General features: G+C 37.1%; 1 protein-coding gene across 3 annotated transcripts in view; it reads right to left on the bottom strand.

The window, feature by feature from the left end:
- RPS6KC1 (ribosomal protein S6 kinase C1) overlaps positions 1-21,260 on the bottom strand; it is a 96,992-nt gene extending 75,732 nt beyond the window's left edge. For 2 of the 3 annotated variants that reach the window (XR_011599736.1, XM_070932390.1), the window contains exons 1-5: positions 21,122-21,260; positions 13,237-13,272; positions 7,888-8,008; positions 2,190-2,305; positions 6-99 (exon numbers count right to left, since the gene is read on the bottom strand). Coding sequence is in view for 2 of the 3 variants with exons in the window: in XM_070932390.1 (XP_070788491.1) it covers positions 6-99; positions 2,190-2,305; positions 7,888-8,008; positions 13,237-13,272; positions 21,122-21,226 (472 nt within the window). In the remaining variant the exon portion in view is untranslated. Of the gene's footprint in view, positions 1-5; positions 100-2,189; positions 2,306-7,887; positions 8,009-9,118; positions 9,141-13,236; positions 13,273-21,121 lie in introns of those variants that run through there. The other variant, XM_070932391.1, reaches the window with a different exon arrangement.
- Between the last annotated feature and the right edge of the window lie 4,145 nt (positions 21,261-25,405).

The following is a 25,405-nucleotide window of genomic DNA, read 5'->3' as shown; positions in this document are numbered from 1 at the left end:
CCAACCTTCAGAACTGCAGGTAGATAAGCTGTCTGTCAGAGAGTCCACCAGAGGTTCTGCAGGACCAATCAATTCAGATCCATCATGCACCTCTCCATCCTTAAAATAGACAGAAAACAATATATATTTTTCACTAGGGATTAATGTAACTTTCACCAAGTGGAGAAAGTTACAAGAAAAATAACAATATGATCTAATACACTGTTTCCCAGCTGAGCCAATACAAGCACTATTGAGAATTCCGGAAGTTGAAATCGATATTCCAAGTTGGTAAAGATTAGTTTTATATTCTTTCCAGATTCAGTCTAAGTATACATTGAAAGAAAGAATAGTCAATAAATATCAAAAGTATTCCTAAATCAAAGTAGCTGATTTGCAACATCTTCCAGCTGACACATATTCCCATCCTAGAAAAATGATATTGAAGAGTGCCATCTGTTTTCAACAAGATATTATTTTAAAACAGCAATATTAGCTTTTATGATAAAATAGATTTTTAAACCTGAGAGGCATTCAGGCTCTGCACAAAATTCCTCAAAGAGGCTTAGAACTTTCTCATTAAACAATCTGCATGGATACATCAAAGAGTTAATAACCCACCAGATCCCCTGCCCCATCTGCTAGAAAAGAAAAAAAGCTGTCTTATCTTAAATTAACTTTCGACCATGTTTTAGTTTGATACCTCTCGAACTAGAATGGTTCTCCTCTAGAAAGTATCTTTGCTGGTTTTTATATCAGCTTAGCAGCCTTATTCCTGTTGTACCAATTTAATTGTTACACCATAATTATAAATCATAATTAACCCTATTGTAAACCTGCCACAAACCATAATGTTTACCAGTCACACAAAGGTTGTGGTTTCTCAGTCAGGTTCATAGAACACATATTTTGGGTTCCCAGCACAGTTGGAATGTATGATACAGCTGAGCTTAAGCACATCTGGATCTGCTTAGTGCCTAGGCAAAGCCTGGGTTCTCCATACTTGTCTCCCTAAGCCCTCATGGAAGAAATACTGGATATACATAAACAAGCTTCCCTGACCACAGTTTGGCATGATATGTGAAGTTAGCCAAAGCCAAAAGGATCAGATCTGGGCTACAAAAATCTGCATGGCTATAAATAGTAGCAAAGAGGTACAGAATACTTATATGTTTTGCTGCCATCTTAGTGATGCCTGGATATTTGCAGCCCTATCTGGCAGTACTATATGCCTATTATGTAGAAGTTTGGGTGTCTGCAGGGAAGATCAAGGAGGAACAAATAACATGTGCTTAATGCTACAGAATATCTAATGCGAAATATATTTTTACATTATCTTGACATAATCACTTTATTGCATGTGCATTGCCACACTGACATCATCTCCGTTTGCTGAAAAGACCACTTAATAGAATATCAGCAATGTGTAGTTACTAATCTAACTGCTAACTATTAGACACTCTCTTTCCTTCCACTGTGCATCAATAATATATTTAAGGCATAAAATAGTAGCAAAGTAGAAGTTATTTGTCTATCTAATATAATCTATATGGTACTTTTATTCATTTGTTTTGCAACATTTGTATACTGTCCCAATCCAAAATTCTCTGGGTGTTCTTATTCTAATAAAGTGCCTTTCTGTTTTATATCATATAGAGCAGGGCTGTCAAACTCACGGGCTGCGGGCTGGATGCATCATGTGCTGGCCACACCCACGCCCGGTTTAGCAAAAGGGGGGGAGTCCCAATACATCACATGACGTCGCTGTGATGACATGAGTTTGACAGCCCTGATATAGTGAATGATTTGTAATAGTAACTATCAGTTTAGCCTATTTACATCACACAGAACTCTATTTATAAACAGGCATAATTTCCTGAGTAAATGGTTGCATATGGGGGTATGAGAGAATGGAGATTTTACACACATTTGTTTGCTTGTTTGTTTGTTTGTTTGTATACTATAGAGAATCTGTTTCAACCTTAGGCCAATCCTGAAAACCTATCATTTGCAACTGTTTAGCAACTGGAAATTGAGGCTATGAATAGCTGCCCTTGATCAAATAGACAAAGATTGCTTATGTTTTCCTGAGATTTACAGTAAACTGCATTTGTACTAATTTTTACAAAGCAATAGCACTATGAACAAGTACTTCACTCACACAGTGAAATGAAATAATCTATTAGATGGGCTAGCTGAAAAAGATTCACCTTAAAGAAATCTTCAAGCTGCTTGCTAGTGTAGAGCATGGGGATGTTGGCAGAAAACTGAAGCAAATCTTCTGCGCACTGTCTTCTCTCTTCAATCACACCTTCTTCAAATCGCCCTGAAACATGAACAAAATCAACATTCTGAGAAACAAGTCGGGTTTTTTTCAGACAAAAATCCTTTATGAGGGGGAAAAAAAGCCTTGCATCTTCAACTGCTTCAGGAGACAGGGTCAAATATCTGGGCTCAAATGTCCCAGAATGTTTTATCATCTATTGAAGATATATATACCTTTGGCAGCCATAATGGAATGTAAAGCTCCATCTTTTATGAGAACACATTGGTTGGCCAATAAAATGTTAAATATATACCCTCAATGTAAAAAAAAAAAAAAGAGAGAGTTAGTCACATTATAGATATCTATTCTGTACTGTGCCTTCTTCAGCCCTAATCCCTTATGGTTGCAGACTTCAGCTATTTGGTTTATGCTAAAAACAAAGATTTGGATTCTGAATTTCTCTTTACTGAACACCATGCACAGAACAATCTTGCTATTGGAAGAAAAAGAAGGCAAGTTTTCTTCCTTCCTCCCAAAGGTCTTTTCTATTTAGGTTCGGTGGGAAGGGGTAGTGAAGGAGGATTACAACTTTAATGAGAAAAAAAGACTATTCCAGAAAAAGACTGTATTATCAATGGGAGGGGCCTTCCACTCCCCAAAAGGACTCTTGGGATCCAGGAAGTCACAGTAAGATAAAACATGATGATACAGACTGGCTCCAGGTTGACAAAGGAGTGAAACAAGGCTGTATATTCTCACCTTATTTATTCAACCTATCTAAATAATTATTATTACATTAATATGTAGAATTAAGGGAACCTGGACTGGAAGAAGATGGAAGGTTTTAAAATTGGAGGAAATAGCATCAATAATCTCCATTATGCTGATGGCATTACCTTAGTATCGGATATCTTGAGTACTAAAAGAGTACAGTGTGGTACTGTGAAGCTATGATACATATTTCTCTGTCCCTTACATACTTGCATGCCATATCGCAATACAAATGCAAAAGGGCAAAATTTGTTTTGCAATGTACAATTCATTATTTTGAGCCGCGGTGGTGCAGTGGTTAGAGTGCAGTACTGCAGGCTACTTCTGCTGATCACCGGCTGCCAGCACTTTGGCAGATTGAATCTAACCAGGCTCAAGGTTGGCTCAGCCTTCCGTCCTTCTGAGGTAGGTAAAATGAGGATCCAGATTGTTGGGGGCAATATGCTGACTCTAAACCGCTTAGAGAGAGCTGTAAAGCACTGTGAAGTGGTATATAAGTCTAAGTGCTATTGGTATGGCTATTTTAATGTCATCATGGTTAGAAATAGATGACGGTGAAGCGATTCCAAGGTAGGATTTCCAGATGTATTAAGCACATCTTTTATCAACCTTAAGTCACAAGGTTAGAATGAAGAAGACCATCCATTATATCTAGAGGTCAAGAGCCTGGGGAAAATTTGCTACAGCAACTGTGAATTAAAAGAACTGTGCACTGGCACAGAATATATGGTCATTTTATTTTCTCCAATTAGCAAAGTGGCCAAGATGTGCATTTTGTAAAAGGCTTTTAGCATAGGGAGAGAGGCATGGACTCTACTACATTACAAATGACTTAGGGCAGGGGCTGCAGCCTGTTTGAAACTGGGCCACACAGGCAGTGGCCGAACATGTGAATGCGCCCGAAGCTCCCATTGCATGAGCGGTGGCTGCATGTGCTCGCACTTACCCCAGCTATCATTCAAGGAACTATCCCCTCTCCCCCACCCCACTGGGCCACCAAGCCTGAAAGGTTGGGGATCACTGACTTAGGGGCTTTAAGTGTTACTTGGTGCTTTAACTGTTCTTAAATATTGGCTTAGGTGCTTATAAATCAGTATGCAGATTCTTTTGAGATGCTTTTATTTCTAAGCAGTTTAGAGGGATTTATTATGAAGTGTTAAAAAGATGAACTAGCACTATTAATGTTTATCTAGGAATACTTTCATTAAACCTTTCGGCTTACTTCTAAGTAACAAGAGCAAGACTAGACACTTAACAGACTCCACGGTCAAGTCTCATGTTTTCTGGCAATGTTTCTATTTGAGAGAGAGAGGATGCCATTTCAGCTGGGTACAGATAAATGCCAATTCATCCAGCTGCTTTATCCAATGAGTGAAGCAAAAGAGAAAAGCAGGCTGCCCTTCAGCAGTCTACTGGCAGCTGATTTGTTTCTCTCTTATAATGACCCTCAAAAAGGGAAGATCAGCTAGCCTGGCAAATGTAATGTTCATTTAAAAAGAGGCAGGAAGCAAGAGTTCAATTACATTGTTGTAGCTATTCCTTGTTTTTTTGGGTTTTTTTAACTCTATCTTTGCAAATTCTGACTCTAAAACACCATCAAGTGAAGTTGTCTCTTGTCCTTCTCATTTTGCTGGTTATTAAAATATGTTTTCACAGGAAGGCTTTGAAACTAAACATCCTTTTTAGTCATACATAGATCAAGCTAAGGCACATAAGCCACAATTGGTGGTTTCACACATCTTATGTGTCAGCCCTGGCTGACATTATGAAGCTCAAACCAACTATATTATAATTTAGCATACTCTACTTCATTACTTTGTTCTTTTAAAGACTTACTATACTTATTTCTCTTTGTATTGCTATTTTAGTGTTTTACTACTATTTTATCAATTGCTTTAATTTACCATTGTTGACTACCTTGAACAAAACCGAGGAAAGACAGGGTATACACATTTTAAATAAGCAACCTTGACTACATCTATTTTTATTATATCCAATATTGGATTACCAGTTCAGTTTGGACATTGTTAACTATGGTTTGTACCAGTTGTAAAAAGGGAAGACACTACAAATGATTTGGGCTTCTAGACATGTTACAGGAAAACATGTAGGTTTTAGAGCTGCTTGATAACATCCAACAGTAAACATCCATTTACTCAATACTCAGCTTCCTAAAAGTTTAACTTCACCACTGCAGCAGAGGTGAAATCCAAAAGTTTTCCCTACCAGTTCTCTGCGTGTGGCTTGGTGGGCGTGGCAGGGGAAGGATATTGCAAAATCTCCATTCCCACCCCACCTACCCAGAGGTGGTATTTGCCGGTTCTCCAAACTACTCAAAATTTCTGCTACCGGTTCTCCAGAACCTGTTAGAACCTGCTGGATTTCACCCCTGCAGTGCAGCCATGATACAATGGCTTTTTGAAGTAGATAAATTATGATGAATGTCTTCCTGTGTTCCTAAGAACAGTGCCTCAAGAGAAGGCAACATTACTAGACAGAAACTAAGCAGAATCAGTCTTGGTCAGGAAAAGGGAGGTTGTCTAAGAATTCCAGTTGAGACTTGAAGTTGAAGTTGAAAAACATTCCAGAAAAATGTTTTCCTTAGTATCTCCAATCTATTCCATAATACTGCCAAGAAAACTACAGGAAGGCAGTCACCAGAAATTAAGGGAAAAGATTTTTTTTTAATCCAAGAATAAGGAATAGAACAAAAGTTATATAGCATCACTGCCATCAAAATACATAACTATCAAATCATATTCAGGGGAAAAAAAATATCTTATTTTTTGCTTTTTAGAGGGGTATGTTTTTTTAAAAGGGAGAGATATGGATAATCTATCAGGATCAAGAATGAAGACAATCACCATCACATTATAAATTGAGGAAATTGTTGTCCTTTCAGGAAGATTACTATTTCAATGATTGAATCATGGAGCCAATCTGAGCATATCAGCATTGGATGACAGTAAAATGACAGACATATCTGAATGTCCTCCATTATTGCCCAATCTTTATCCTTTACATCTCTTCTTCCAAGGAGCTCAGAGTAGTGTGTGCATAAATATCTCTTGAAAAACATGCAAAATATGTACACACATGTATACATACTTTACCTCACAACAGTCCCAAGAGGTAAGATACTGTAAGCTGAAAGACAATGACAGGCAAAACTTCAACTAGTCACCTTCTTGATCAAATTGAGATTTTGTTCAGAGTATCCCTGATCCCAATTAAATGTTCTCAGCACTGCTCTGTAATAATTTACAATTTGTATTCTCCTCAATGTTTCCAATGCCAGAAAAAACAGCAGCACTTGAGCATCTCAGAAGGAGACACCTTGTCCAAAGTTGTATCAGGCATGTATTTTAAGACGTTTTTCAATGTCAACATGCCTAATAAATTCAAACTGTTGGGACAGCCAACAGTTTACTTGTGGGACTGCCTCTCCCTGAGGATATCTGTCCTGGGTACACTCCAGGTCCTCTCCCTTAAATGTTGCCATCTGATGGGACCTCAGAGGCAAGCCTTATCGGTGGTCACCCCAAGTCTTTTGGAATAGCCTCCTACTGGAAATCAGAGGAACCCCTAGCCATTTGGCAAATTTGGGCACTTGGCAACCAGTGAGCATTTGTGATTATTGTAACATCTCATGATCACATGATCACCATTTGTGTACTTCACATCCCATTTCCAACAGAGTCAATAGAGAAGCCAGCAGTAAAATCACAAATTGTGGTCATGTGATGGCTAACTGCAATCATTGCAGTGATTCACTTAATGACCACTGGGGAAATTACAGAGTTGCCAGTCCCAAATGTGATTGTTAAGTGAGTATTACCTGTATATTTCATAATTTCACTAATCAAAGTCCTTTTAAAATAAATTTTAATCAGAAAAGCATCATAGGACCTTACAGGGGTCTCTAAAGAATTACAAGAAATTGTACGGAAGGAATTCAACATCAACATTAGAAAGCATGTTTTCTTCTATCATTCAGCTATAAGAAAATATTTGAAAAGAACACTAAAGTATAGCAGGTAAATAAAATATTCTGCATTTTCCTAGCGTGATTAATATCAAACAAGTAACCATTTTTTCTCATACAGAACCACTCTCACAACAAACACATTTTACAGGCACACAAATGTACTTCTTCCTCCTTCCAATAGAAACAGCAAAACAGAAGAAAAAACAGAGTGAAGATACAGCAAGAGGAAAAAGTGGCTGCAGCAGGGAGAGAATGAAGACAAAGGGGAAATTTGATGGAGAAGCTATGAAAACAAAAATTAGTTAGAGGGAGAACAAAACAAAAGAATACAACCTCTGCTTAGGCAATACAGTTGAACAAGTCAATTTAGCTAGCCAAGCAGTCCTCAGATGATGACTAATCTTCAGAGGCAGTCAGGTTTTTCAGCAGTGATCACTGCAGACATCTCACTCTGACCTAACTGTTTGTTTTCAACAGTTCCTTCTATTTATGTCAGGAATGCAAGACAAATTATGATTTGGAACTGATCATGGCTAACAAAATGGTTTATGTATAACGCTGGCCCACAATTAGATCCAGAATCAGGAGTGGAATCTGTACAAGTGAGGTTTACACAGTAACAAGTTATCTTGATATTCTAATTGTAATTAGAATCCATAATGAGATATACAATGGATATGTAATACATATGGGATATATTATTACTTTGTGCCCAAGTCAGTGTGACTCTTGATCCTTGGAAATAATGTGGACAAGTCCCTGCAATTTTCTTGGGAACATTTTTTAGAAGTGGTTTGCCATTGCTTGGCAATCCAATTATTCTATTTCACGATGAACAAAAATATATTCCCAAATTATTTAATTATTTGAAAAAGATGCTTACCAAATACTATTGCTTTAGCAAAAGGAGGAAACAATTCTGTATGCCTGAATAAGTGCTTATGAATCTGCCAGAGTTCTTTGTGCAATTTCTTAAAGTCACTGTATCTCTTCCAAACGACTATCTGAAGCAAAACAAAATAAAACAAAACAGAAAACAAACATACCCATGAGGCAATTAGTCCTTCTAATAAAGCATTTATTAAAAAAAATAGCAGAAACCAATACAGTCACCAAAAATATTAGCTAACAGTATAAACCTAGATTTTGTTGTGATATCATTTTTCCTTCCCTCCCTTTTTCTACCTGAAGAACAGATCTACTAAAATGTATCAAGTAAGAATTTTAATCCAAGAAATCACTTCATACTTAGTTTTGTTCATAAACTAACGGAGAAAATTCTAATTGAATTCTTCCCTAATAATGTATTTAAATTCAGTTTAGTCATGTAAGATATATTTCTAATGTACTGTTTCAGGCCATTTTAAATCTGTAAATAACTGCACAGAAATAGATTTAAAAAAAAAAAAAGTAAAGGTTTCCCCTGTCCAGTCGTGTCAATGGTCAGCACTGTTTTCCTAGCTGAGGGAGCCAGCATTGTCTGAAAACACTTCTATGGTCATGTGGCCAGCATGACTATACTTTGAGGCACACAGAATGCTGTTACTGACCCACCGAAGTGGTACCTATTTATCTACTTACATTTGCATGCTTTTGAACTTCTACTGCTTTTGAATGTCACGCAGTATGTATAAATTCATATTTGCAAAAAGATATTGTGTAACTTCCTACCTAGAGGTTGGCCAGCTTTTGTTTATTTAGGCATTCATTGAAACATACCAAGGGTGCCTAAACATTTGCATGCAACTGTAAACCTTCACTGCTACATAACTGAGAACTATAACTTCTTCGGTCAATATTTTTTTTTTCTAAAATATGATTAAGACATCCATTAAATCTTTACCAATTGCCCAAATGGGGAAACAAATGAAGAAGTCTTAAATAATTATTAAATACACCAGGATAATCTAAACTGGGTTGTAAATATTAACCTAGACAATTTTTTTTATAAAAAATAGATAATCACAAAATAAGGCAATCGTTTTGTGTATCTGTTCTTACAAATAGCAATAGCACTTACTTATATACTGCTTCACAGTGCTTTATAGCCCTCTCTAAGCGGTTTACAGAGTCAGCATATTGCCCCCAACAATTTGGGTTCTCATTTTACCCACCTCGGAAGGATGGAAGGTTGAGTCAACCTTGAGCCTGGTGAGATTTGAACTGCCAAATTGCAGTCAGTCAGCAGAAGTAGCCTGTAGTACTGCACTCTAACCACTGTGCCACCACGGCTCAAATAAAGAAAGATACAAAAATACTTTCATGTATTAGCAAATCCCCTCTCTCTCTCCCTCCTTCCCTCACCCCCCCTTTCTCTCTTTTGCAAAGCTACCCACATAACCCTATTCCTTTTCTGCAACCTATCCTTGTTTTCCAATGGATTTATTTGTTGTAAAAATCCAGTGCCTGCCTGGAATTCTTAACTGTTTCTTAAGAATTGCTTTTTCTTTTTAGGGGCATCAAGATCCCATATACCCCATAATGTACACATACATTTGCACAAACACAACTTATTAAAAAGATAACATTATTCAGAATTTATAAATTCACAGGCATATTTAGCAATCCCATCATTCCCTTTTGGAATAAGTAACACAGAATGCAGAAAAGAAGTAGGAAATAGGAAACCACAGAAATTAGAGTTATGAAATAAGAAAAGGGTATCATGGTTAAAATTAGTATACATCAACACAATTCTCTCATTATACTTTTGCATTCTTTTCTAGCCTTGCAAATCATGCTTGTTCCCACCACTTCACACACTGCATTTTGTCCCACAAATTTCTCATCCCTCTATTCTTGGACATCTCATCAACTCCATTCAACCCTTACTTTCTTGGTCTTTCCCTCCTCCTGCCCAAGTCACTCTTCTTTTATACCTGTCTTGTAATTCAGCCCTTTTCCATTTTTTTCCCCAGAGAGTCCCATTTAACAACGATCCTCAGCTACTGTGGTGATAAACATAACATTACAACCAATCCTTCCATTTACGACTTTTGCAGGTTTGCAAACCAAAGGAAAGCTGAGATAAGATCACAAGCACAGTCACAGTTTCATTCAATGACTGCTTAGCTTAATGACTAAGTTCCAATTGTGGCCATTAAATGAGGATTACCTGTATATGACCAAAGCAACTCTGTGTATTTCTTTCATTCTGGTCAATCACTTTTGCATTCAATCCACATTCATTCAGCACTCATGTTATTATTAACATGTTATGTTCATTCCCATTGCCTTCAGTCTACTTTTTGCCCTGATGTACTTAAATCTCTCTTCCCTATAGCAGAATGGACAGAAGTATACTCTTCGACCCTTTTCATTTCTTTTGATAAACATTTATTCCCAACAGCAGACTACAACTACCTATTATCTTTCTACCAGAATAATGCATATTTTAATGTCCTTCTGTCTTAACCTAGTGCCCTTGTTGTCCACCACTTGGTATTGAACTATTTTTAATATTTCTGTAGCATGTGTAAGAATTAAACATTATTCCAGGTATTGGTGCTCAAAGATTTTATTCAGTACAGATTTAGAAGTGACTAATTTGCATCTTTCAGATAAAAATTCAGATCAGAAAGAATAAGAAATTCCCTTGGCAATTCTGCCTTTCTTCTATTTCTCTGATGCTGTTTCTGACTCCAAGAAATGTTAAAATGCTAAAAAAGCATGATTGTATATTATGTATTTTACTACTGTATATAAAATATTTTTCTAGCTTTAGAACTTTTTATACTTAGTTATATAAAGTGTACAGCTAGGAGAAAGGCCTACCAAGCTCAACAGAAACATCTATAACTATTTTCTCAAAAGAATGACAAAAAAGGTAAACAAATTGTTCAGAGATATATGTATTTTATTCAGCTAAAACTGGAACAGATAATTTAAAACTTTTTGGCTAGGCTAGATTTTTTTTATAATAACATCAAAGCGCTGTTTACAGTTGTAAACATTAAACTTGTTTTTAAAAAGTTAAAATAAATAGCCAGAAGACATAAGTTTCCAGTTTCAGCCTTACATAGAGTCTACAAGTTATCTGTTTGCCAGTATCAAGTGATATTAACCAATTGTCACATTTGCCAAGCTAAATGAAATGTCTCCACTGAATAACAAGCCAGTAAGTTGTTTTAAGTGTTTTTGAATATGTATTTTAAAAAACACTACTAAATTCAGCATGAATATATAGACCAACTAAATCTAACAAGGCAAATCATTCTAAAAATCTAGATGAAGTCCCATTATATAATACAGATAAATAATATTAATTATCTTACATTAAGTTACATGAATTTGAGAGGCTAGTGTTTGTAGCATTGATATATTTTTGATATTATTGTACATATTATATTTTTAGAGTTGGAAGGACTGAATCCATAAAAGCACTTTAAATATTGTAAGTAAAAAAGCAAGCAAGCAGGAAGATAGTTGGGGGAATATGTTGTAAGGGCCCTGTAATCCTTGCAATGGTCCATGGTCAATTTCTCCTCTCCAGATCTCTTCAGGGTGGGGTGAGTATATGACTTTCCTTATACACCATCCTATTCTCTCACTCAGGAGGTGGACCATAAGCCTCTTCAATATTCCTCCCTTCTTCCACCTAACCACCTTCTGCTCATGTCCCCCTTCCATTTCCTATCCAATCACAGACCCATGCAATTTTTCCATATACTTGAAGCAATCTTTCCTGTTCCTCTTTTTCCACCCCAACTCCTACCTATAATATTCTTTCCATCTTCATCTTCCCCACTCTTGTCTCCAATAGTCTTTAGTCTAATTTTCTCCCAAGATTCCTCCAACTCTAATCTGCACCACTGTCCTTTAGTTGAATTTTCTTCCAGTTCCTTCTCTTTCTGTACACAGTAGATGGAGTTTTAATTCTTCCCTTCTAAGTTCTGATTCTGAGGAAGATTCTGTTCCTCAGCGCTGCATTTATTTATTATTTATTATTATTTAGACTTCTATGCTGCTTCATAATGCTTTACAGCCCTCTCTAAGCCGTTTACAAAGTTAGCATATAGCATATTGCATAGTAGCATATTGCATTAGCATTAGCATATTGCCCCCAACAATCTGGGTCCTCATTTTACCCACCTCGGAAGGATGGAAGGCTGAGTCAACCTTGAGCCGGTGAAATTTGATCTGCTGATCTGCTGAACTAGCAGTCAGCTGAAGTAACTGCAGTACTGCACTCTAACCACTGTGCCACCTCGGCTCTTTATCACTGGAATTGATAAATACCCTGCCTGCAAGAAGATGTTCTTTAAACTCTTTGAATGTTGGGATGGTTGCTGATGAAATTCATTGAGACTGCAATGAAGGAAAAATGTGTCCTCTGCTGCATCCTGTCTTAACAGACTGGCCTTCTCTGAGATTAGAAGCTAAACTGGGTTGGAAAGGAATACTAAAGGCTGTACTCTAAAATAAGAAGTTGAAAAGTCATCCTAAAAATACATGTTATGTCCACACTACTGTCAAGTAAACTACATATACAGTATATGTGTATAAAAGAGACTATTTTTTTCAGTCACCAGTCCGCCCCAGCCCCACCACTATTGAAAGCCCTCAGGAATACATATCACCAATTTCACCAACTTTTAGCTGTGGACCCAACGATGCTGCTCTTGGCTGTCTTACTCTGTTCTTTTTATGAATGTTTTTAGAGTTATCATAACTGCTCTGACCACTCTGCTTTGTCTGCTATCAACCCCATTTTATTTTCTCCTTAGGAACAGATACTGGTTCAGAAATAAGCACATTGCATTAATGCATATTTGCATTAAAAGGGGCCAAAATCAATGCCTTCCAGTCAGTTAAAAAGATCAGGAAACAGGGGTAAGAATGACTTCTACCTGAGAGTCTGACAGAATAAAGTCTGGTCTAGAGAGAGTCTGGTCTAGAATAAAGAACTTTCTTAAATTTCCTTCATTTTTTATCAAATCTGTTTTGCATTCCTTTCCTCTCACCTTGTAACTCACTGAATCACATTTAAAATCTGTGTAATTCTTGACACTCTGCCGTCTCTCAAATCATATTTCTGTATTTATTTTAAAATATATATCTCAACTTGAGAGTGCATTGTTATGACTTGCAGGCAGCTACTGAGACTTTCTAATTGGGGGGGGGGATATGGCATTATCATGCAGATGTTGAGACTTATATATCTCCTGGTAAGAGTCAATGTTGCTTTTAAAAGGACAAACTAGCACAAATGTAAACAAAAGAGCCTTCATACCTCTTGGACATCTTCTGGATTTTTTCGTGAAACAATCTGAAAAACAAAAGCAAGGTCTTTTTAGTGCTCAAGGCTTTTAAAAGGATAAAAAATAAATGAAATAATATAATTAACACAGACTGAACTAGGAAATCAGTTTTATTGTGGAATCCTTGGTGCTCTGTGAGTTTAGTTGTGTGTTTGCAGATGTTTCATTAACCAATTAGTTAACATCATCAATGTGTCAGAGTGTGGGTGTTACTTGTACTCCCAGATCCAATTTATGGTCACTCACTCACATATTTACAGCCCTGGTGGTCAATAACCATTTATGTCCAGGTACACTAAGTGGGATGAAATTACATCAACTGTGTGTGGTTCCTTCCACAGTGACCCCCAGGGCTGCCAAACCCATTTCCCCCTCAAGATTATCTAGCAGAGCTGTCACCTGGGAGCCCAGGCAGTGACAAAGCATCCATTTGTTGGTCGTCTCCAGACTTTCTCAAGGAATAACTAATCACTCGAATAAAACATTCAGAGGGTCAAATCCATGCATCCCATCTCAATACCAATAAAAATGTTACACATGCTCCCAGGTTCAGTTTATGGTCAGAAACTCACAGCCCTATTCAACAGCCAGGAAACAATTAGGGACATGCTCAAAACACTTTCAACCAAGAGCATGAGACACAACAAGTTATTTGGAATACACAAGAGACTCAGTGAATTTAAAGTAACAGCAAAACTTTACTGATTTCAATGTACATTTGCTCTTTCTTAGACACTCATGCACACACACACACACACACACATATACACATTCATATACATTCACCCACACTGTTTTCAATTAGGGAAACCATCAGGTCTGGATCCAAAAAGTGGGCAAACTTCTTTGGGGAAAATAAAGGGGGGAAAAAGGGGAAACAGAAATAATACTCTATTGCTTATTTTTGTGATAATATGGATTGTATGTGTTGAAGATCAAAGTAAAGAAAAGTCGACACAAAGGAAATTAGATTATTTAAGTAGATTAAGATAAAGTTAGATATATGTAAATAATAGGGCACTGATTGCTGTTTGATTGTTTGCCTGGTGTTAAATCTCTGCTTATCAGGATGTTGGCTGGTTGACAGGATATGTTCCTGTTGTTTTGTTCCCTTCTTAGTTTTTTTTATTGTCTCTTTTTAATGATGTGTAAATATGATTTACTTCTATGTGTCTATTGTTGGCTGATTTGTCTGGTGTCAAGCTTCCAGGAATTCCATAGTATTTTTGGATTTAGCCAAATTAACTCTGAGCATCCAGGTCATGTATTAGCATAAATAGGGCCACAGATAAGGGAGGAGTATCATATGGCTTCTCACATACTATATACTGTTATTCATAAAAAGTACACATAGTTTATCTGTGAATCTGTATATTTGATTGGGAGCTGCCCAGAATTAATTATAAGACTTAGCCCATAAGATGGGCAGCTCTATAGATGTTTTAAATAAATAAATAAACTTGCCACTCATTCTTTCTTCTTTTCTGTCTACATTGAAAATAGTGGAGTTTAAATTTAACCTCTGACTTCTAAATATACACAGGATGATGACTTTTCAAGGACGGATGGAAGCTATTTTAAAAGAAATCATACTAATGATATATGGCTGCTAAATGAAGGCAACAAAAGAATTGCAAATAGAAAAAAAGATGAACTACTCTATTCCTATTCGTCCAAGAAGAGGATATGTTTTCCACCAGACAGTTTGTGAATAGCAGACAGAAGGAGCAATATGTCAGGTTGAGTTTCTATCAAACACAATCAAGGTTTATCTTCTGACCTTGAATGAGTTAGATCTCCATGGCCAGAGAGAGTGCACTGATGGTCTAACTGAATTTCTATTCAAAAACTAGGCAAAATTTTATAGAACAGGCAATATTGACCATATTTTAAAAGGTAGAAAAAGAAGGATTCAGGCAATCTAGTGCTGATATCCAGGAAAATTCTACAGTAGAATATAAAATCAATATATAAACATCTTTAAAACACAGAGGTGTTTTAAAATCCTGATGCAGGATTTTTAGCTTAGCAATAGTACATGTAAAACAATCTTTGAATTGGAATACATCAGAATCTGAATGCCAATCAGAAGTGAGAGTGGCTGCCAATAAAGCAAATGTATTGATAATACTGAACTTCAAATAAGTGGATTATATCAACCAGCAACTCCATGTAGATATTAAGCAGGATAGAAAAGACAGACGAGCCCCATGGCACCCCACAGAGAGGTGGTCTCAGGGAATAACTTCTCTCCTCCATCCAGAACCATCTTAAGGAAGGAATAGAACCACCATAAAAAGATGTCCCTAATTTCCAACCCCTGGAACCAGTGCATCACAGCTATCCAAACAACACCACAGGTCATCTACATATGTAAGCAAACTATCCCCAAGCTAAATCCCAGCCTGATACTCCACTGAAACAAGTCTAGATAGGATTTATGCAACTGCAAACCAATCCCCTTCTAAATAACCTTTCCCCAAAAGGAAAGGTTGATGACAAGGATATGAGTTATGTAAAGCCTCCGGTCCAAGGACAGCTTTTTGAAGATGAAACATGTCACTGCCTCTTTTAAGGCAGGAGGCATCACCCCCTCCTTCAAAGAACTGGACATCACAGCATGGACCCAACCACATATCACCTTCATGATCTAAAATGATCTAAATCCCGCATACAGGTGGCTGAGCTAACAGCACTTAGGAACCTGTCCACTTTCTCAGGAATCACCAGTTCAAACTCATCCCAAATCATACAAAACCAAGCCACCAACACCTCTGATTCCAGTCAGAGTCCCAAGTTTTCAAAAAGATCCAGATAGTTTAATTTTTTACTGAATAAATTGAAAGGAAGTATTACTGACAACTACATTATGAAGAACATAAGAAGCTACATGTTCTAAAGAGTATCAGAGAGTCTATGAAGATAAATCCTACTTCATTATCCTTTTAAAGTCAATAGATCTTTTGACAGAGACACATGGATTTTCAAAAGATTTCTGTCAAAATACCTTTTCAAAATAAACATAATATTCATGAAGCACTATCTTCTTATGGGCCAGTAACTGGTTAAAAAGAGAAAGCAAAGAATAAAAATGGGCAGTTCTTGCGATGGATGGATCTAAATGGTGAGGACCCAGAGTTCTGTACTGGAACTAGGACATTTCATAATGGTCATTAAAAATTGAGCAAAAGAGGCAGGGGTGACCAATGAGCTATAATTTTTTGTAACAATATCAAATGGTTTTACATAATTAAAGTAAAAAGATGAAAGATGTCCAAAAGGAGTCTATAAACTTACAGAATGAGCTTTAAAATGGTGAATGTTGCTCGAAATAATAGGAAGAAAATGTGTCATGTAGTCTTTCTATCACAGAGGCTTCAAAACCAAAATGTTATCCCATTAACTCTGGGATTAAAAATATTAATTGGTTTATTCCCTTAATCAAACCCTTTATGATTTGAACACCCACCCATCTCTCATCTTTGAGATAATGGGATTTCATGGAATATGGGGAAGCTGTAAAATAGTATACCCATTTTAAAAACATTTAAACAAGACAGGGACTAGTTTTTTACTACTTATCTATTGGCTGTCAAGTCTTGTTTTCCCCAGGACTAAATGTATATTTATAAATTTGTCACTGTGACAGATTGAAATCACCCTAGGGCTAGGACTCAGAGCTTCTCTCAGACCCATTCTTCCACCCATAACCTTCTATATCTCTCTCTACTCATTTCTCATTCCCTCCTGAATATATACTTGTAGAAGGCACCCTACATTAACATTCTTTGCATGGCAGTTCTCATATCTAATTATCATAATAGGATGCACAGAAAAGAAAATCCTAACTTCACACAGCCACTTAAAAGATCTCAGCTAGCAGTGACTGAAACCAGAAATAGGTCTTACGTTTGTGATGGATTAGTAATATGAGAATTTAAGTGGCTACACTGAAAAGGATAAAATTTCACATTGGAGATGACTAGGGAAGAAATCAGAAATAAAATTGGAATTATCCTGATGTTCTTCTGTAATCTTATGGGATAACCACACTTGCATTTTTTGTGCAGGAAACCACATACACACACAAGAAGAAGAAGAAGAAGAAGAAGAAGAAGAAGAAGAAGAAGAAGAAGAAGAAGAAGAAGAAGAAGAAGAAGAAGAAGAAGAAGAAGAAGAAGAAGAAGAAGAAGAAGAAGAAGAAGAAGAAGAAGAAGAAGAAGAAGAAGAAGAAGAAGAAGAAGAAGACGAAGAAGAGGAGGAGGAGGAGGAGGAGGAGGAGGAGGAGGAGGAGGAGGAAGAAGAAGAAGAAGAAGAAGAAGAAGAAGAAGAAGAAGAAGAAGAAGAAGAAGAAGATAAGCAAGTTAATAAATTTTATTATTTAGATATATATAACATTTATTAACTTGTTTATCTACTTATTATTGATTGATTTGATTTATATCATTAGAATGACTCTGCCAATAATGATTCCCATTTACTGCTGAACATAACAACTAACAGGGTGCAAACATCTTATGGAAACTCAATTTCCTTCTTGGTAGAAGTGTTAAAATCTGTTATTAAGTGTTCACATGTATGCTAAATTGATGGTTATAAATTCACAAGGTTGAGCATCAAATGCACTATTTACAGTAGCTCTGCTCTGAAGTATGAAGAGTGAGATGTATGTAGATAATATTGTTACATCTTTCCTGTAACACCTCTTTTCCCTAAGGCATTGCAAGCTTGAGGTGTTAATTACATAGGAGCCATCTAATGCCCAGAGAGCATGATGCAATGTGCATTAGATTCTGCAAGTCAAAAAAAAAAATCCAACCCTTGTTTCAGTTTTCTGTTTAAGTGCTTCACAACTGGTAAGGGTATGTGCAGATTCTATATGCCTTTTACTGTACTGTATGTTTATAAGAATTTAACTTTCAATTGCGAAATAGTTTCACTTCACTGGTTTATGACACATGATTTGCACTATCTCTATGTCAATATATATCTACCCCATTTTCTTGTTTTCTCCCCTTCTATGCCTTCAAATTACTTTGTAATGTCCAAAGAACTCATGAGAAAGATTACACCAAATTAAGCCAACTTTGTAACTCTTGGAGATAAAATTATTGCAATTTGTTCTTCTCCATATTGAAATTACCCAACTTTGGTCAGGAATGGAGAGCATTTTCAACCTTGAAGACATATATTACTAGTTATTTAGACATACTATTGTTACACACCACATCTTTTCACACAGTCAGATTATCAACAGAACTGTGCAATCTTGGGCACAATCACTGGGAGGGAGTAGAAGTTTTCATTGCTTTCTCTTTCCTCTCAGTTATTTTAGTGCAGATTTCTCGCTTGCCACCTAGCAGCTGTCTTCAATGAGGCATCTTTCCCACATGTAACGACCATGTTCACAGCAATATTTAGTTAGATTTTCAATTCACATTACTAGAGCAGGAATGCAAGCAAGGGCAGGGTTTTTCAAATCAGATTCCACAGAACCTCAGGTTCCATGAGCACTTGATGGGACTCCACAAGAGACTAAACCCAAAAAATATTAAATAACTATAATATATAAATGTGTATAAATGAATATGTGCCTGTTCATTTTTTTCAGTTTTCTAACCCTAAAGTTTTGCCTCTTGATAAAGATTTTTTTTAACTAACAGATTTCACAACTGGAAAAAAATTGAAAAACCTGCTTGAGAAAATGTGGACTTCATTTCTCATTGTGCTCAGCCAGCATGGTTAATACTAAGAAGTTGTGAGGGTTGCAGGCCACTACATTTGGAGAAGACTCTTTTTTTTTTTAATTTGATTTATATGCCGCCCTTCTCTGAAGACTCAGGGCGGCTTACAATGTGCTCAGCAATAGCCTTCATCCTTTTTGTATATTTATACAAAGTCAGCTTATTGCCCCCACAACTGGGTCCTCAATTTACCTACCTTAGAAAGGATGGAAGGCTGAGTCAACCTTGAGCCTTGGCGAGATTCGAACCCTGCAGTAATTGCAGGCAGCTGGTCTTAATAACCAGCTTAATAACAGGGTGCCTTAAACCCCTGAACTACCAAGGCTCTTAAAGAATGTGAAGCTTTCTGGGCATTCTACGGTATAATGCTACATCAATATTATTATTGTTGTTGTTATTGTTATTGCTATTACAACTAACATCTGCAAAGGAGTATTCTATAGAACACATTCAGGGCAAACCTGACAGAAAAATGCTGTTAATTAAAATCACAGAGAAGGCTTCCTGTACCTTTCTTCCAAGAAAACACAACATTTTTAAAAGATTCTTCTCCCCAAAAGTGTCAGGTAAATGAAAACAATTCAAGATCTCAAATTAATAAGAAGTATTGGGAGTATTCCCCCACTTATCATCAACAGAAACTAATCCAGTACAGTCCTGTGTGCATCAAGAGTTTGGGGGCTATTATTCTGTTGCCCTGTCATTACTATTGTTGAATGTCCACACTTTTTCTTTAAAAAAATGGAGAAATGAAGTGGCTATACGAAATAAAAGCACATTAAGGATCTTTAATTACAGAACTTTCCTCCAACAGTAAGATTATTCTGAGGGTCCAAAATATTTAATAAATGCAGTATTTAGGTAAGGACAGAGCTTAATTATGGACAGAGCTTGGAAATTCAAAGAGGACCTACTATCTGAAATAAGATCCCCTTATAATGTTCAATGCATTTCTACCAATGTTCAAAATAACCGTGTAGTGATTAACATAGCAGTTTGGGGTGTATTTTTTTAATCCAGACTGGGAATAAGCTTCCCCCCAAAAAATCTGCTATTTGAAGTATGAATGGGACTGGTTTGATTTGTGCACAGAACAAAACCTTCCTCCCCTTGATTATTTTTAATATGATTCTTACACTAACTCCAGGGAACATGGGCCTTGCAATTTAATCACCTTTTGCCCTTCAAGGTAGACACCCAGAATAATTCATAACCTTCTGCTGCCCTTTGCAAACACAAATCAAGTATACACTGGCTGTTGTTCTGGTTCTTTCATCCTATTTGGAGGTATGATGACAGCTGCTCCTTCCAACTAGTCTTACACAGTGCAAATGTTGACTTGCTCTTCTCCCAATACATTTTACTAGGGGAACACCTGCTATTCTGACAATCTTTTGTGCCTTTACTCAAAAGTAACACCTCTTATATGCAGTGGTTTACCTGAGACAAGCAAAGCCATTTCTGCGCATATTCTTTCCTCCCCACTCCACAAAGGAAGGAAGGGTGGATGGATGAGGGACTTCTTCCATTTTCTACCATAGGGAGATAGGAGATGGAGGGGCATCACAGTCTCTCATAATCAAGGAAGTCTTTAAGAAGACATGCAATAAATACATTTTATGTGATGGGAAACTTTTATAGAAAGAGATAGAGATTCGGTGCTGTTTCCCCGCTGTAAAAAGACTTGGGGGAGGGATGCTAAAAATCTGCTGAAGGGAGGAAGGGAAACATCTTAGCTCAGTAGTAAAAAGCATATGCACTGACTGCAAAGAGCCTCAGGTGCAAATCCTGCTGCCTTCAGCTTTCAAAGGCTGCGGACAACAGAACCAGGGAAAGATGCCAGAGCTTGATACACGCTTTGGGCGAAAGAAACAGCCTCGTGTTCCCTTGGATGTGCCGCACGGGACTCAGGGACGTTTAGTCCAGACAACTGGGAGCGCCAGCCGTTTGCTCCCGCCCTGCTACCGGAGATCTAACCCGCAGCTTCACGGAAAACCAGAACAAGCTTCGGAAATCTTGTGGGGGGGGAGATCGGCCCCCACAATCGGGGAGGCGAGAGCCCCCCCCCCCGCTCGCTCGTTTTTCTGACACCCCCCCCCCAAAGGCAACTCACCCTCGCGGTGACCTTATATACCGTGTATCCCCGAGGGTGGCGCTTGGGCTCGGTGACCGTGTAGAATCGGGCCACCTCCCCGCCTCGATTCCCCGGGGAGATCATCCTTGCCGCCGTGGCTGATGGTGCAGCGGCCCTGTCGGGGATGCCGAGGCTGCCGCTTTCCCCCGGCGCCGGGTGGGCGTCGCCTCTCAGAGCTGTCAGTCAATCGATCCACTCCCGGGTCAGGCCCGGACTCGAGGCGGAAGCAGCTACGGAAGTACTGTGGCGGTGCCGTTTCCCTCGTGGTAATTCAGCCAGCGGTAACTTTTCCCCCTAGCAAAGTGTTTTTCAACCTTAGTCGCTGGACGATGTGTGGACTTCAACTCCCAGCAGAGCTGGCTGGGGAATTCTGGGAGTTGAAGTCCACACATCGTCCAGCGACTAAGGTTGAGAAACACTGTCTTAGCAGATCGATCCTTATCCACCCACCCAACCACCCACCCTTAACGGCTGGAGACAAGGAAAAGGATCTTCGCAACGATGTTAAAATCGAACAATAAATGTCGGGGCATAAACAACTATGGCGCTTTTTTGGTATCGGGGAAAAAAAAATGGAAAAAGCGCTCGGCTTTGCCTGGTATTTCCCAGTCTAGTCGGGAATTCAAGAGTTGAATTCAGTGAGGTTTAGACTCATTTAAGATTTGTTTTCATCGTAGTCCTCGGTGTGCAGTGTAAATGCATGTTTGTGGCATTTTTCTAATGTTGCCGTCTGCTATTCTGAATGGGAAGGATGTAAGACAGAATTAAGAGAGGTTTTTTTCCTAAATCCAATTAGTAATTTCCAGACAGATGTTACCTTACTTCAAATGTTGAACCAAAAAATAATAATAATAATAGTATTGCAGTTTAACCGATTATGCAAAATTGGGTACTTGTTTCAGTGATGTGAAGGGCATTGCAATTATACAAAACACTTGAAGTAAGGTAATATAAAAATAAAAAATGAGTCCTTATTAGGGAACTTTGATGAACAATGGACTATTGTAGAAATAATGGCAGAATGCCATTATGTCAATTTAACCAACTACATTCACCAAAGTACAATGAGATGCAAAATAAGCTAAAATTTTCCCCAGGAACCATTACCAATTGGTTACTATTCGGGACTACCAATTCAGCCAACCAAATTCCTGGCATTACTAGGGGATCCTGATTTTTAAAAAATCAACTCTCCAAAGTAACCAAGTTTTGACTTTTGGAGGGTTTATGTTCAACACAACAGATAAATTTGGATAATGGGAAAGTGGACTTTCCAAACCATGTTGAGTATACAGAAAACATAACCAGAATAGGTAGGAAAGGACTTCTTGTTCATTTTGTTTATTTTTCTTCAGGGTCTTCTAATAAGTATAGAGTGATGTTGGTTGGCAGTAAAGCAAACATTCCAGACAAATATTTTTGCACAGAATAGTGAAATATGATTCACAAGGAAATATTGGCACTTTTTGCATCAAGATCTTTTTATTCTATAGTCTAGTTTCCCTGAAAATAAGTTGTCCCCCAAAAATAAACCCTCCCCCCCAAAATAAACCCTCCCTGAAAATATTTAACCACATGCGCAGCCAGTCCCCGCCATTCCTCTGGTTAGGGTTAGGGAGACAGCTGGAAATCAGGTAAGATGGCAAGAGCCCCGTCTTGCTCCATGCACCCCAAAATAATAAGACCTCCCCGAAAATAAGGCCAAGCACTTATTTCAGGGTTCAAAAAATATAAGACAGGGTCTTATTTTGGGGAAAACATGGTACTTAAATTAGCTAGAAAACTAGAATTCTAAGAAGTTCTGCTTTGGTTTAGAAGTGGCTTTTCTTAAAATAATTATTTCTCCCTAACATATCCCACTATTTAAATCATTTTATTTTAAATGGATTCATACTACCATTCCTTTCTGGAGTTTACAGGATTTTGTTAAAATCTGTTTTTATTTCCTAATTCCTATATGACAGGATTGTCCAGCAATTGAAAATTAATATCAAGTCCTGTGAACATTATATAGGTTTAACAAGATTGAAGGAAGTATAGCAAGGATAAAAAACAGGATAGGATCAAATCATTACAGGTAACATCCCTATAAAGTCTTTGGAAGAGCTGGGGACTGTTGCCATTTAGGTTTAAATGTTTAGAATTTTTTCATACAATCATCAGAGATCAGGAAGAATTTGATGACAACTAATTGGCTATATCACTATAGAAAGTTAGAAAGTTAAAGCAGAGTTCCACTGAATATTGAATGTCATTTATACATTGTATATATTGCCTTTCCAAACAGTAACTGAAACGTAACTGTATTTTCATACACAAATATTAAATTAACGAGGATTTCGAAAATATGTTTCAATATAAAAGGATGTGAACATAATATCTTATCTGCAACACTTTAATATAAGTCTTTTCCTGAGATCATATGCTCGCTTTATCATATCTCAACACATTTTTCTATTAACACTGCAATAATTTGGGTTGTGTTCTCTGTATATTTGAGAGATTACAATCTGAAGATGGAATCAACCTTCTGTTCAGATTTTTTAAGAAATCAATTTTTAGAAGATATAACTTCATGATCAAAAATGAAAAGACTAGTTAAACCTTCTGACTCTTTGTTTAATCTTGACTCTGCTGTGTTATACTAGCGAACTATATATTGTGTGTGTGCATGCACACACATATACATTATATGTAGTCTTCAAACATTTCCTTTATTTTATGGGCTAAAGCACAGAGGAGAGGAAAATACTGATACAAAACATAGGGAATAACTACTCCACCAGGCAGAATATTTAAAGGGCAAATGTCTGCAGAGTAAGTTTTCATGCCTGGAAAAGTATGCCCCATCCCCACTTCTGCAGATCCCCACCTCTGCAGAAATCAGTGCTAAGCGGAGTGGATTTAAATCAACTTGATTTAAATCATAATTTTTAAAGAGAAACTGTCATCTCTATCCTGCAGTGGCTCCTCCTCTGACCTGCTGTTGACTCACCAACAGTCCCATTCACTTTAAGGAGATGGCTGGTGATGCAGCAGTGACACAATAAGGTGAGGGACATGGCAGGCTGCAGGTGAGTGGATGCCCACTAACAGGCACTGCCATGATGGATCTGAAATGACAGGTGCTCTTTAAACGTAAGGACTCATTCTTGCTGGTAGTTAGAATCCTTAATATTATTATTTGCAAACAAAATGAAGGTTTCCTATTTAGAGTGCATATTATCTCAGCTTGCAGAGCTTGGATTCATTGAGTTTACCAAAAATGTAAATATTGCAGAATATACAGCCTCATGCTACATAACTAAGCTCCATTTCCTGCTGAATAAACTAAATTATTAATGTATCTTAAATAGAAAACTACCTTTAGATTTTTACTCCAAAAGCATTTTATTAAAATAAATATGATAAAAAAAAATTAAAAATCCGATTTAAATAAAAAAAAATCCAATTTATTTGTTTTTTTAAAAATCTGATTTTTATGCACCCTGGTTCCAAGTACCATATAGCTCATGCGGTTGGGGAAACTTTAGTGCCTTTACTCTCACATTCCCTTCATTTTCAAGGTATATTTTGGAAGCAGATTAAAATACTTACAATAGCAGCAAAAGCAATAAAACCTGGTCACAAATTTAATATAAAATTTGTAAGTTCCTCCTGGATCCCGACTCAGTGTTTTGCTTTGTATCAATTTCACCATGAGGATCAATAATCAACGTGTTTCGTGTGTGGATTTTCTACAACATGCTGCAGAACAGAATCCTACACAATGTGCAGATAGGCCTAAATCTTTCCCCTTTAAAATGTAAATTTTAATTTGTTTTTAAAATTATTGGGTGTTTTAAATTTGTCTCGGCCAAATTGTTTAATTTGGTTTTATTCTGTTTTTAAATTTTGTATTTATGTGTTTTATTCTGTGGCTGTTCACAGCCCTGAGTCCTTCGGGAGTAGGGCGGTATATAAATCCAATAAACGAAATGAAAAAAATGAAATGAAATAAAATTAGTGCAATTAAGATAGCCTTTGTCTGTAATTTACTAACAGTCAGTTCTCTGAAAATGATTATATTATAAAGGGAAAATAAATAAAAAATAGAAATGTAGGACTGTAAAAGCTAGCAAATTTGTTACATTAGCTTCTGTGAGTCTTGCTTATACATCTAAGGACAAATACAGACCAAAACCTTTCTTCATTAATGCGTTGTCATGCTGTAATCTGCAGTTAAAATCTATAAATTTGGGCAGGCTATATACTGTACAACTT

The sequence above is a fragment of the Pituophis catenifer genome, unplaced genomic scaffold (assembly GCF_029215685.1).
Source record: "Pituophis catenifer annectens isolate HBS135680 unplaced genomic scaffold, rPitCat1.0.hap2 SCAF_1, whole genome shotgun sequence".
Taxonomy (NCBI): domain Eukaryota; kingdom Metazoa; phylum Chordata; class Lepidosauria; order Squamata; family Colubridae; genus Pituophis; species Pituophis catenifer.
The sequence above is the reverse complement of the archived record's forward strand: the minus strand, read 5'-3'. Positions and strand labels throughout refer to the sequence as shown.